The sequence below is a fragment of the Helicoverpa armigera genome, chromosome 21, assembly GCF_030705265.1.
Source record: "Helicoverpa armigera isolate CAAS_96S chromosome 21, ASM3070526v1, whole genome shotgun sequence".
Lineage (NCBI taxonomy): Eukaryota > Metazoa > Arthropoda > Insecta > Lepidoptera > Noctuidae > Helicoverpa > Helicoverpa armigera.
In genome coordinates this window covers 2,821,292-2,835,640 of record NC_087140.1, presented here as the reverse complement: position 1 = coordinate 2,835,640, position 14,349 = coordinate 2,821,292, and the positions used below count along the sequence as shown (strand labels likewise).

General features: G+C 36.2%; 1 protein-coding gene across 1 annotated transcript in view; it reads right to left on the bottom strand.

The window, feature by feature from the left end:
- Window positions 1-3,190: 3,190 nt before the first annotated feature.
- The window catches only part of LOC110381105 (titin homolog), a 30,800-nt gene continuing 19,641 nt past the window's right edge, over window positions 3,191-14,349 (bottom strand). The window contains exons 5-14 of the mRNA XM_064040047.1: window positions 13,930-14,011; window positions 13,083-13,293; window positions 11,271-11,394; window positions 9,889-10,057; window positions 9,511-9,670; window positions 8,320-8,395; window positions 7,572-7,651; window positions 6,525-6,876; window positions 4,730-6,379; window positions 3,191-3,867 (exon numbers count right to left, since the gene is read on the bottom strand). Coding sequence (XP_063896117.1) covers window positions 3,739-3,867; window positions 4,730-6,379; window positions 6,525-6,876; window positions 7,572-7,651; window positions 8,320-8,395; window positions 9,511-9,670; window positions 9,889-10,057; window positions 11,271-11,394; window positions 13,083-13,293; window positions 13,930-14,011 — 3,033 coding nt within the window. The 3' untranslated portion in view covers window positions 3,191-3,738. The remainder of the gene's footprint in view (window positions 3,868-4,729; window positions 6,380-6,524; window positions 6,877-7,571; window positions 7,652-8,319; window positions 8,396-9,510; window positions 9,671-9,888; window positions 10,058-11,270; window positions 11,395-13,082; window positions 13,294-13,929; window positions 14,012-14,349) is intronic.

The window sequence follows — 14,349 nt, the reverse complement described above, 5'->3', positions numbered from 1 at the left end:
ACACAGTCATTGATGACCAAGATATACTTAGAAAGTACATACAAACTTAGAAAAGTTGCATTGGTACTTGGATGGGATTGAAACCACACACTGATCCTTGAGAGGTTGGTTCTTTACCCACTTGGTCACCAAGACTTTTATAGTTCTAGAAGTAGAAGAACTACAAGTACTAAAATTAGAAGTAGAAGTACTATTGCTAGAAGCAGAGAGAACTTAATAACAGTTGGATATGAAATTGGTCATAAATAAGGTTACGCAACGCTTAGGGTAGTCAGTTCATGGATGGGTGTCCAATACCCTAATAGAGTATGTCGTGAGTTCCTGTATGTTCCTACGTCATATTAAAAAAAATGATGATGAGCCGAAGTTAAAAATTACTTAGTTTTTAATTCATAGGCCTATAACACAGATTCACATTAATTGCTGTGTGCTTCATAAATGTTTTCAGTTCATCATCAACCTCATCATCCTCCTGCCCTTATCCCAATCTTATTTAGGGTCGGCGCAGCATGTTTTCTCCTTCTATACTCTTCTATCTGCCGTCATCTCACAAGTGACATTCTTACCATATCTACTTTCACACAATCCATCCATCGTTTCTTTGGTCTTCCTCTTCCACTATATCCGTCCACGTTCATACTCATCACCTTCCTCACAACATGACGTTAATTCCTCCGCATCACATGCTCATACCATGACAGCCGGTTCCCACACAGTTTTTTCTGTTTTCTGTTCAGATTTCAAAAAATACTTACATTCAAAATCATTTTCTATAATCCTTTTGTAGACTGTTTTAAATAAATCAATTAAATTCACGACGTCACCTTTTTTCTAATTTCAAGATAAACAATGATTGATACATTTTGATTTTAAAAGTTAGTTCAATTATTTAATTATAATAATAGCACATTCTTTTTAAATATCATGGGGTTTTACAGCAGTATCTATTTTTGTTGCACTAGTTGTTTTATTAAGCAGTAATGTAATAATTGTTTCTATATTTGCTCTTTTACTAATTTCTTCTTTATTTTTATCTACACCTTTTTTCACATCAACTTTTTTCGCCAAAACTTTCTCACTTAACACTACTGATATGCGTATGAAACAGTTGATTTCAGTTTTCTAATCTATTTTCCCGTTCATTTCCGCAAGTGTTGCTTATCGCTCTAAACTTGCTTCCTAAACACACTGATTGAACAATCCTTGTTTTGTTAGCGGAAACCGAATTCATTTCTAATCATTGCGTCTGTAACTAGGGTTTTTATAATAGATTCCGCTGTATTGCCCGACTGTCCAGGAAGAATGACGTGAACAGGGTCCAGGGTTCAATTCTTGAGTTGGGCCTAAATTTCTTTGTGGTTTTTAGAAGCTTTTTCAGAAGAAAATAGGTGCCAGGCACGTAAAGCGTCCCAGAGAGCCACGTCGGACGAGAAGCTTACTCGATACTAAGAACATATTCCAGTGTATTATAGGTATAACACAGAAATGAGACATAATGATATGGGTACCGCAAATAAAACAGAACAGTATTTATTGATGATTTCAATATCTTTAATTTAATTTGTGATAACGACGTACCTACGTTGTTACAACATTAACGAAATTGTTTTTTTACATAAGGATAACTTTGGATGCTAGGCATTATATTTTTTATTTCCTAAATTAAAACTATTTCATATAATTAACATCATATAGCCTATAGTAAATAACATTATAAGTAAATATGTGTTTAAGTAATAAATGTATATGAAAAGCTGTAAAGTTGAGCTATTACATGCCTAAGTATAATTCGCGCCAAATAAATTTGCAGGGGTTTGATTCTGCTGATTTTACTTAAGCGACATACGATTGATATCCAACAGAGATCTAATCACGACTCAATTGCGATTAAAGCATATGCGGCATTTCGCAAGTACTTAAGTTGAGTCCTAACCGAATAGTAATCGAATACCAATGGACTAAACATAAATGAGTTAATTAACTATTATTATGTTTTAAAAATGTTTTTAAGCTTTTCTGCAATTCAATAATGAATCATATTGTGTGCAATCGATTTACGATTTACTGACTACCCTATAGACCAATGCCAGACCAATGGCAAGCCAATGGAATGTCTTTGGAATACGATTGGTCTTATATTAGTAGCAGAGTGCCCACTAAGGTTAAAACTGCTATTGAGATTCCATTGATATCCAATTGACACATATTAAATTAGCAGACGGCCGATGGGGTCGAAAAGTGCTGGAGTGGACACCATGGACTAACAAGCACAGCGTAGGACGTCCACCAACAAGGTGGACAGATTATCTTATAAATGTCGCCGGAAGACGCTGGATGCAGGTCGCCTCCGACAGGTATCTCTGGATATCTAAGAGGGAGGCCTATGTTCATGTTCAGTTTTTAAATTAGCAAAATCAAGCCCCAGTTCTGAAGTTACAAAATATGGACAAAATAAGTCTGATATAAAGAATTTGAATTGAATTGAAGTTAGCCATTCGACTGCTTGCAAAAACAAGCAGCTGGATCTTGTCAGGAAACTTAGTTTTTTCGAAGTTGACCATTATTGAACAAAACAACTGGCTAACTTCAGAACTACAGCAAAGTTATTTAGCACGAACTGTTTTATCATTATTACTAAATCACTAATGCTTTATACAGTGAGCAACCTAAATAAAATATTAAAGTGCATGGAATCAAATGGTAAGAAATTTGTGACTATGAGTAAGTTACAACTTAAAAAGTAAGTGAAGACTAATCAATTATTCTACCTACATATAATATCATAATAACACGTATGACTAAAGAACCTATTTATAAAATGTTACTCGGGTGGTACGATACAATCATTTTGACAAAAGTTGTTGAGTTGCTATTTGGTTGGTAGAAGGAACAAGATATTTGAAAAGTGTATTACCGCCACAAAAGTTTAAACCTGATATTAATTTATTAGCATTTTTTCCCACATTTAAATATACTTGGATCTTACCAATGTGATTGAGCTTTGTTTGTGTGTGTGAATGGATATGTCTTATTGTGTTAGTCATCATCCTCCGAGTCTTTTCCCAACTATGTTGGGGTCGGCTTCTAGTCCAACCGGATTCAGCTGAGTACAGTGCTTTACAAGGAGCGACTGCCCTATCTGACCCCTTTAACCCAGTAACCCGGGCAACCCAATACCTCTTGGTTAGTATGAGTAGGTAACCACGGCAGTGCTCAGTAGTGGCCGAATTGCCAGTTTTATAAAAACAATGTGCTTATACATTTATTATACAGAAGTGTAGCTCAACCTCTTTAAAAAGCTGACAATAGCCTGAAAGATAACATGAATAGGAAGGGAGTGAGTGTCAGTATGACGAGTAACAGGGAAAAATGGAAGAGGATGACATATTGCGCCGACCCTAAATAAAATTGGGAACAAGGCAGGAGGAAGAAGAACAGCCAAAACAAAATAGGTAAGATGGATACGTTATTGTTATACATTTTATCACCGAATCTTGATAAGTTATACAGATATTTTTGTTTTCAAGATCATTTCAAGAGGTTAGTTTATTCTCATTTTTGTATCTAGAAAACTTTTCAAGAACATGTTTTGAAATTTACCGGGTTTTCAGAAATATGTTCAAGATTAATATATTTTGTTTTCGCTATTAAAAACTGTATAGATTCGAAAAAAAATTGAGAAACCCCTTTTGGCTGTTGTCAGCCTCTTAAGATAAACGTTTGTAAAGTCAGGCTTAATTAGAATCCGTGTAAGAATCTAGCTCTTTCAGGCATGTAGAAATTGTCAGCTTGCGATTTCGATCTTGTTCGTTGTATACCATCGCGGCTCGGTCGCATTCGTCTCATTGGTCGGTCGCTCCTTAGTTGCTGAAAGTTTAAACATGCTTGTAAATACTTGGTAAACAGCTTCCGCACATAGCAAACTCTCCTTCTACAATGTCCTACACATCGTTCTGATATAATACACTATTCCTTCTTTGTAATATCTATTCTTCTCTAGAATTAGCTACCTTTTGGAGATCAGGATGGTAAACAGCCGTCACACCTTCAAAGTTAAACTTTGTGACCACTATCTTGGGAAATTGGCAAAAACATAAACAGCAATTCCTTTTCGAATTATTTTTCTTGATATGCAGGTAAGTATTATAAGTGTGTATGTAGTATGTGTGTGTAGTACATTTATATAATCATTTATTTATTTATGGCACACCAACGACTTATATACTTTATTATTAATTTATATGTGTATTATAATATATGTAGGTATATGTTTCATACTATTTTTTTCCAATTTGTTTGCTCCTACCAACGCTTTCTCTCCGCCACCCAAAGGTGGACTGATAGAGAACGCCTAAGGCGTTATGTCTCCAATTTTACTGTATGTGCAAGAAGTATTTATATAAATAAATATACAAATTACTTAGTCGGCTATGAACACCAGGTTTATCTACTTTATAATGGCAATTTGATATTCATTATTTAGGATCTGGCTTTATTGTTCTCAGTAGTCAGTCAGTAGTACTCTTTGGTTAATGGACAAATAGTGCAGTCTTCGGAATTTCGTATTTGTGTTTTAGATGGCCAAGCCAAAACCGTGCGAATTAATCAGAAAAAAACTAGTTCCTAAAGGAATATTAAAGTGTTATGATGTGCCTGTACTATTCGGTATATTAATTATATGCTCATTGCTCACTTAGATGACGAAAGCCAATGATCTTATTAAACTTACATCATTCCTTTGTCTATTATTCCGGGTTCCTCGCAGCTTTCTTTCTATATTATCAAGTTTTTCTTGATAATACTTTCTCCTTTCAAAACTAAGTGGGTCTTCTAGATCCATGTGTGTGTGAACACTTTTACCTCTCTTCTCATCACCGATAACCCTGTATTTCCTCTCATCTTTGTTTCTGTATAAGTTCCTATCAATAATACCATGGGGTTTTATATCCTTCTCATTAAATTTATCAAAATTCCTATATTTTATGTTGTTCTCCTCAGCTGAGTTTAACGCGTTATGTTTGAACTCTCTGAACTCCACAACATCTTTCGTGTCATACTTTATTTGTTTTCTTACACCGGGTGCATTCTCATCATATTTTGGATCGACGTTATAATGATATTTCTGATTGAAATTATCGACGTATTTGCGTTGAATATCGTATTTGCCATGATCTAAATTGCTTTCACTGTATTTTCGGTCTAAGTTTTCGCTGTACTTGCGATCGATATCATCCATGTATTTGTGATCAATATCTCTGTACCTTTGTTCATAACGTTCATTATATTTCCGATCATATAATTCAACACGTTTTTTATCAACATCACTAAAAACATTGACGTCTGTATTCCCGATATATTTGTTCTGGTTGTAATTGTCAGTTAATTTATCCTTCCTTTGAACCAAATATTCATAATTCTTCATTTGGTCGTTTTTCGTTTCTGCTTCTTGATGTCTAATTTGCCTTATTTGTGCTCGTGAGTTGTCTTCCGGGATTTTTATATCATTCATTATGTTGGGTTCGTAGTTAGCTTTCTTTAATTCACCAACATTAGTTTCAGTTTCCACCTTATTAGCAATGATTGGTTTGGGAGTTGTCAAGTCTACAGCATCACCTACGACTGTTCCATAGATTTTTCTAATTTTGGCATCAAATATTTCTTTTTCACTACCAGCAAGGGCAACGTGCTTTACTTCTTTTTCCAATGTATCGAGAAGAGACATTAGTTTGTTATCGATATCATCTTTGACATCAATATCTTTGTTATTACTAATTTTGGTATTATTATCTTTTTCTTTCAAATACTGATTGAAATTTATGACCTTTTCTTCTGCTTTTTTTAAACGAGTCTCTGTTACTGGTTCGTCTGTGTGTGGCTTTTCTACTTCTTTAGGTTTTTCGTCTTGAACTGGTTTATTCTGTTGTTGTTGTTGTTTGATTTCTTCATCTTGCTTGGGTTCATCACGTTGTTTGATTTCGTCATTTTGTTTTGCTTTCTTGTCTTCTAACTGTTGTTTAAACTCAGGCTGTTGTATTTCTTCATACGGTTCATTTATATCATCCTGATGTTTGTCTCCATAATGCTTTTTGAACATAACTTTTTGTTTGCTTTCATCACGGTGTGTAGATTTGTCACGTTGTTTGAATTCGTCAAGCTTATTGTTTGAATGTGGCGGTTTTTTGGCTTCAACATCATGGTTTTCTTCAGCGCTTGTTCTTCTTTGACCTGATCTGCGGTTTAAGTAGTCATTGACCACTTTTTGCAGGTTAGAGAAATCTTTTCGTGGTGGTACGTCTTTTTTAACTGGTTCAAAAGGCGATGTCATACTTTTTCTTCCAGGTAGTTTGAATTGGGCTACTCTTGTAAATATGCTTGCTTTCTGAAATTAATATTAGACAAAGTCATTTGTAAAATGTTACGATTATTAGAATTTCAAACAATGGTTAACGATTAGGGATTACTTAGTGTGCAAGGTCGTGTTCTGCGATTTTATAGTAATAACTTTTGTTACAATGTTTTTTTACCTTAGGCGAAGGGCGTTTTGGTGGTGGCCTTGGCGCAGGTCGTCTTTTTACTGACTGTAGTACTTCTTGCTGATTATGGTTATTAACTATCTCATCGATCTGTTCTTCTAGTGTTGGTACCACGGGTGCTGGAGGGGGCGGCATTCTGGGTGGCGGTGGCGGTGGGATTGGGGGGTCTGGTGGTGACCGAAGAGGTGGTGGGGGTGGGGGTGCTGGCCGTGTGGGTACTAATGGAGACCTGGCCATTTGAGGGGAGTGCCGCGGACGAGGTGGGATCCGGGGCGGCGGTAAAGGCAGTTCATCAGCTATACTCTTCGGAAAAATAGGCGCTGGTATCGGTGCTCTGTAAATGCTGTAAATAAAAAATATGAGTTTCAACTGTTTGGCGTGAACAATTAATAAAGGAAGATAACATTCTGCAAAAAAGGCTCTTGATCCAGTGTAGTTTGTTTGTTTGTTTGGAATAACCGTTATGTTAAAACAATCAAATCTGTAGTTATGAGTGCCTGAGTTATCTTTCATCTTTTGAAAATAATATTGTTTAGCACGTTGCATATTTTCTTCAAATGACTTGTGGATTCCTTAATCTTTAACTAAATACTATATAATAAATAAATGCTCTTTTATATTTTATGTTTTATGTTTATATATATTTTGTATATAGTATTTTATTTTTAGCTTTGTATAAAGATAAGTAGTTTAAGTTTGTATATATGTATAGTGTGTACATTGTAGAAATAGATTATAAAAATAAAAACATTGAATTTAGTGAAAAAAAATAATGTCGGGACACCTTTTCACACACGGTCGGTTAGACCCATGCTAAGTTATTAATTAACTACATATAGCTACACATATACATATTCATAAATACATATTGTAACACCCAGACCACGGCCAACAAGCATGCTCATCAAACAACTTTCGACCGAACCGGGAATCGAACCCGGGACCTCAGGTTCGGCAGTCCCATTGCATGACCATTGCGCCATCGAGGTCGTCGCAACTTTTAATCGAAATATATAAAGTAATATTGAAATATCTTACACATTATGAGAACGAGATGATTGGGGCATCATCACGGATTTCGGTTGTGAAGGTAACATCGGAGAATGATGAGCTGCGTTCTAAAAATATCATAAAATATGATTAAAAACCGATTTTCAATCATCAGTTACATAAGGAATAATTGTGGCGGTTTGACTTTTCTAATAAAGTCATAAACGTTTATTGAAAGTAGGCTAGTTTTTGGCACTTTTTCACAACACAATACAAAAGCTTACAAAATTTCAAATAGGTAAAAGTTATGTGGTGATTGAAAAATCATCCTTTCATTTAAGTCTATCTATGCTATCTGTCATTGAACATCCTTAGTAGTCGTTACGGGTAGTCAGAAGCCAGTTAGCCTGACGCCAGTCTAACTATGGGGTATCGGGTTGCCCGGATAACTGGGTTGAGAAGGACAGACAGGCAGTCGCTTCTTGTAGAGCACTGGTACTCAGCTGAATTCGGTTAGACAGGAAACCGACCCCAACATAGTTGGGAAAAGGCTTTTGAGATGATGATATTAATGAGTATATAATATAGTGGTCCAAACAGCCTTTTTTTTTAACGACGTCAAAAATCATCAAATGACCCCTCACGCTGTGGGTTAGCAGCGGTGAGGCTGACTAAAAACTGTCGTGTTCCGTCATAGGCCTTTTATGTACCAGGGCAGCGGTATTTCTTTCGAACAACCCGCAGCCTTCAAACAGCCTTCAGGATTTAATTAAACATAAATATCAGAAGTATTTACCATTCCATCAAAGTCATTAATCAGGTCGGTAAGTTCTAACGCTCTCGATCTTGGGTAGCTAGTCGAGCTATCAATTCTGTAACAACATGATAAGTATAATAGGAGCTTTTAAATAAACTTGAGCGCTTGCAAAATCTTTGTGTTCGTTTTGTCTTCAATCTTAAAAAGTATGATCATGTTTCACAATTTCGCAAGGATCTCAAGTGGCTCCCTATTCGTCTTCGCAGGAACACTCGCATTTTGTGTCTTCTATTCAATATCCTCTTCAATCCTAAATCTCCTTCGTACCTGCGGGAACGTTTCTCCTTTCTCCGCTCACCTGATGCTTCCTGCAGGACTCATCTCAAATCCCTACTTAAAATCCCTTCCCACTCCACTGACCTCTACTCCTACTCCTTCACCGTGCACGCTGTACGGCTGTGGAATAAGTTGCCGCCTGAGCTGAGGAGCTGCCAAACTGTTGCATTATTTAAACGCAAGTTGAAGGAACACTATCTTTCCTTGTCATCATAGATGCTTATAGTATTTAGTGTATTTATATATTTTTATACATATATATATATATATTGATATATATTTTATATATACATATTTAGGTTAAGTTAGTGATTATTTTATGTTAGTTATAGCTTCTTTTCTTTTTACGCACTCTATCTGCATCTCTTTCTATTCTAACTCTCTCATAACGGGCCAGCTGGAAGAGATTTCTAATGAAATAAGCTGTGCCTTTGTACTATCTTTTCTATTTTTCTTCTTCTCTGTATTCTGTGTGTGTGTACATAAATTGTTAAATAAAATAAATAAATAATGTAAAGGATAATAAATCGAATTCAAAGGAGATGGCAAAAAAATAACACCCAGAGTTGACAGAAACTTCGTTTGTATTGGATTCAGTATAATGTGTGTACGGAGAAGGATTGAGCATTAATCACCGCGCTTGCTCAGTGCGGGTTGGTGATTTCAGTCTTTTTAAAGGTTCAGGTTTCCTCAAGATGTTTTTTCTTCACCTTTTTATCAGCCATTGGTGTCTAAGATATACTTAGAAACTACATGCAATCTTAGAAAAGTTGCATTGGTACTTGCCTAACCTGGAATCGGACCCACGCACTCATACTTGAGAGGTTGGTTCTTTACCCACTAGGCCACCACGACTTTACATTAGTATACTGGGTACTTAAGGGTTAATCTTACCTTTGCAAAATGTAGTTTTTCAAAGGTTCTTTAATGGACTCAGCTTGTTCAATCAGTTTCTCTGGAGGAGCGTCTTCCATGGTGAATATAGGCAGGAGTACTAGCGTTGGTTCACAATTAGTTTTCGACTCCCCATCTTGGCAAGTTGGCTCACGAGCACCTAATGGCAATGTCGAATTATCGTTAAGGTCATATTCCATGATAATATCGGTATCGGTATTGGCATTTTCATCAAAAAATACCTAAATTTAGGGATCCCGTAAGAGCATTTAGGGAACACTTAATACGAACGTTTCCACCAAAGTTTAAGTCTCTCTTATAACTTTTAAGTATAGGGGGAGACCTTATTCTAAGTGACAATTTCAAATATCAACTCACGTTGAGGACTAGGCTCGATGTGTTCGTTACACAAACAGTCGGCATCTTCATAAGTTCCCGGGGGACAACCGCAGGGGCTGTGCCCAGTCCCGGCTACTGGTGGCTCCGTGTTGTAGATACTAGCCCCCTTTTTGGGGGCGGACGAGTAGTTGCATACTAATTCTACTTGCTGGTGAAGAAAGTGTAATATTAGAAGGAGTTATTGAAGATCAATCAATGAGGGAAACACACTTATTTGGAACGTTGCTACACTCACAGCAGGACGGTTTATCTGACACTGATATTCCTTACCTAGAAAGAAGATATAAGAACGAAAACTAAACAGGTTTGAATAGGCCTAAGTAGAAATTGTACAGGTTAAGCACATAGAAAAACGGCCTTTATTTCTTTAAGCGTTGACACAAGACAGATGACGTCAGGTAGGAAGGAATGGAAGGCATATCAAAGTATGGAAGAAGCGCTAACCAAAATAAGAAGGCAAGGGAATGATGAAGATCACTTACACATTTTTTTAAACTAATCACTTTTACACCTTCGCAGATTTCAAGAGCAAGTCAACGTATGTCATCGAAAACGAATCAAGAACTAATGAATCATGATTATTTTATTAAGCAAAATCGTCATTCATTGTTCAAAAATGCTGTTTTGGTTTCCATATTCATATTGTTCTAGTATTGAATAGTGGATTAGGTCACCGAATACAGTTCAAAACTGCTGATCGACTTAAAATATCTGTAGGTGCTTCTGGTTGTCACCAGTTTTCATCATTGCATGTTGCCCACGTAACTGGGTTGAGGAGATCAGATAGGCAGTCGCTCAATGAAAACCACTGGCACTCAGCTGCATCTGATTGAAAAAAAAAAAACGCCCTCATATGCTTGGAAAAGGCTGGACAGTTAGTGATCTTTATCTGATCGTAAAAATCGTCATATTTCTAGCTATTGCTTAATTGCATAATTAATTAATTTATTTGTTTTTTTATATAATCCTTTTTTTTATTTTGTTAAGACCTATGTAGGTAGGTATATAAGTTCATGTATACTTATCTTGGTGTCTTTTAAACGTTGTTCTTATATTGTTTAATTTTAAATTAACTTAATATTGAATGTTAACATTTTTCTGTGCATGTTGTGTTAGCCAGTAAGTAGTTATTACACTTACAAATGTATTTTTTTTGTAATTTTTGTATCTCAAAAATGTTATAGTGTACATAACTGTTGGCTAACCTAATAATAAAAAAATAAAAAAAATTGCCTTGGATAAAACATAGCCTTGATCAATTTGATCAAACTAACTTCAGCTTTATGATATCAGTGTTAATGAAAGTAAATTGAACTTTTTCTTAGAAACCAGATTTTGTTTAAAAAGAAGGTTCAACTCACATTATACGTATTTCTAGTATCTGCGAAGTAGTTGGAGAAAGCTGACAGACCACAGCCTATATGCGTGGTTGCTCCAAATACTAAGGTCGAGTACAGCTGGATCGATGATGGATTCGATGTAGGCCTGTGGATCAGGAAACCATACAAAATACACTAGCTTCAGCTAAAAACTACCCTCCTCGATAAATGGGCAATCTAACACTGAAAGAATTTTTCAAATCCGACAAATAATTCCTGAAATTAGCGCGTTCAAACAAACAGACTCTTCAGCTTTACAATTATATTATTAAGTATAGATTTATCTCGTCTAAAAACAGGAGTTTTCTCGATACGCCGTTATAGCTTAAGTAAGCGTAAATTGTAGTTTTACGACTAGAAATTAAATAAAATCTTCAGTTACTAAAACATGAAAAAAAAACCGGCCAAGTACGAGTCGGACTCGCGCACGAAGGGTTCTTTACCATTTTTTATTAAACGGACAAAAAATCACGTTTGTTGTATGGGAGCCCCCCAAAATATTTATTCAATTCTAGTTTTCAGTATTTGTTGTTATAGCGGCAACAAAAATATATTATTTGTGAAAATTTCAGCTTTCTAACTATCACGGTTCATGAGATGCCTGGTGACAGACGGACGGACGGACGGATGGACAGAGGAGCGAAAACAATAGGGTTCCGTTTTACCCTCTGGGTACGGAACTCTAAAAAAGATCAAATATTGATCTATCATTTCCGTCGAATATACGGGATTTACATAGTTGACTGTTGTGTGGAGTGAGGTGTTAAAACGAAGGTACGAATAAGAGATGCCTGTCATTAATTCATGAATTTGTCAAAAACCTATCACCCATTCAAAATTCAAGGTCTATTTATCTTCTAGGGACCACTAAAAACCAGTGCTGCCCAACCGCGGGCTGGAAGCTGTCCAATAACAACTAAAGTCCTTTTTGTTAAGAAAGTTAATTTAGTAAAAAAGTTCCGTCTGATTTATGTTCGCAACCCCTGTCAATTGCGTATGGGTGTATAAACTAGTTTGTGGTTCTTTGACTCGGAGTAAGAAAAGATAAGCGGAGATGAAATAACACAGGTAGGTTAGGCGCCTTCTCCTAGGTCAAATTCGTACGGTGGGCATGACCAAAACGATCATTTACTAGTGACCTTTGGAGTACGAGGCGTTGGGATTTTTTGAGATATCTGTCACCGATTTTTTGTTATTACAAAAGATGATCGGGTTCTAAGGCAAGCGAACGTTCCTCGTCCCCCGCACTCCCGCATTTTGTCGTGCTACTCTCTTAGGAGATTTTCCGTCACGGCACCTCTGCTAGTCATTTTGTTCTCCATGTACCTTCCAGTCAAAGTTTGCTGGCATATTTCCTTGTGGTAAAAGTTGGACCAACTTTCCTTAAAGGTAAACAAGGAAATGCTGCATTTTGGTTGGTTTTTGAAACTTTGGCATACTTTGAGCTCGTATTGAAATGGTTAAATGCATTGCTATTATGGTTTTGTGTTGTTTTGGAGTTTAATGCTCTTTTTACCGTAATGGATGCCCCATGATATATATCTCATGTTTCCGTGCCTCCACAACGAACAACACGTTTTAGGATTTTTTTACCAATCCACATTATTATGTGATTCCGTTTCAGAAATGAAACAGAAAATATTTTTCCCAAAAATAATGTAGTTTCCCGACGGTGAAAGTTTACAAATCGTTCAATTAGTTTTGGAGCTTATTCATGAAAACATTATAACAATATAATTTTTCCTCTTTAAAATATAAGTGCTGACTATCCTCAGAAAAGCAGATTAAACTTACATATGAATTTCAGGAGCCGCCTTCACCATGTCTGCTGTTAGCCTGGACTTCTCCATATACCAGGCCTTCACAGCTTGATTCATTGCATCCATTATCTTTGCGTCCGTCAACCCAGCAGCACCCTTTTTATTCTTGGGAGGAGGTAGCATGTACCACTCCGGGAATTTGAAGAATCTGACACCTAGAGTCTGAGCGGGGCTCGGGAATCTTCCTGGAAACAGTTCAAAGACGGTTGTTAAGTTTTGAAAAAGTAATTTATAATATTCGTCATCATCAGCCTTTTAATAAAATTGGCACTGCAGGACACAGGTCTCTTCTCACACAGAGAAGAAATGAGCGTCAATCATTGCATTAGATTGGCGATTTCAGACTTCTTCAAGATTTTTTCCTTTACCTTAACTCTGTCATCGAACTTCTTTATATGTTTAGACAGTACTGTAGAGATGTAGTACTGAAGTAGATTAGAAGTAGGTTTTAGTCATTATAATTATTGATACTGGCTGGACAATGATATAAATAGAAATAGAATAGTTTTTTATATTGAAGTATGTCACTTCACCCCCGAGTCAGCGAATAAACGCTAAGTCAAAGTTTTTTCCAATCTTTTAATTGAAAATCCTGAAGATCCCCGGTCCCTAGCGCGCCATGCGCTACATTCAGTACCTACTTATAAATAAGAAAATGTATTTGCATCCCCGAATGCTACTCAGTAGCAATCGTTACAATTTGCACTTCAGGCCCGCCGTCAAGCGGTTTAAAGAAACCCTGACACCGGGGCTTGCTAGGTGATAAAACCTGTAGCACACTTAAAAGAAGAAAAAGAAAGTTACAAAACTTTGACACTTACTTGTAGCTCTGCACAGGTCATGTTTCAATACACAATTATTTGCAAAAACTTGCGCAAACGTTGCCAATTCGCTGTCCCATCTCTGAAATCGAACAAAAATGTTAATCTCTTTAGTAAACAGAAACACTTTGTAGTAGTCATCATATGCCTAGCCTTTCCCTCTTTTGAATAGCCTTCCAGTTTTTTTTATATTTTTTTTTTGTTTTTGTTGTTTTTTTCCTTGTGTCACTCGCGTGAATAAAATGTTTTTCTTTCCTTCTTTCTTTCAGTCTTTTATCAAATTGAATTAAACTCATCCTTTTGGCCACACTTCCCACTGACAGCGAGGCGGATGATTTTTTACTTAATTTTAATTTCTGTGTTTTTAACACACTTATATTAGCTTCACTTGTAACTATGTACTTGTATGTAAGAAAATCT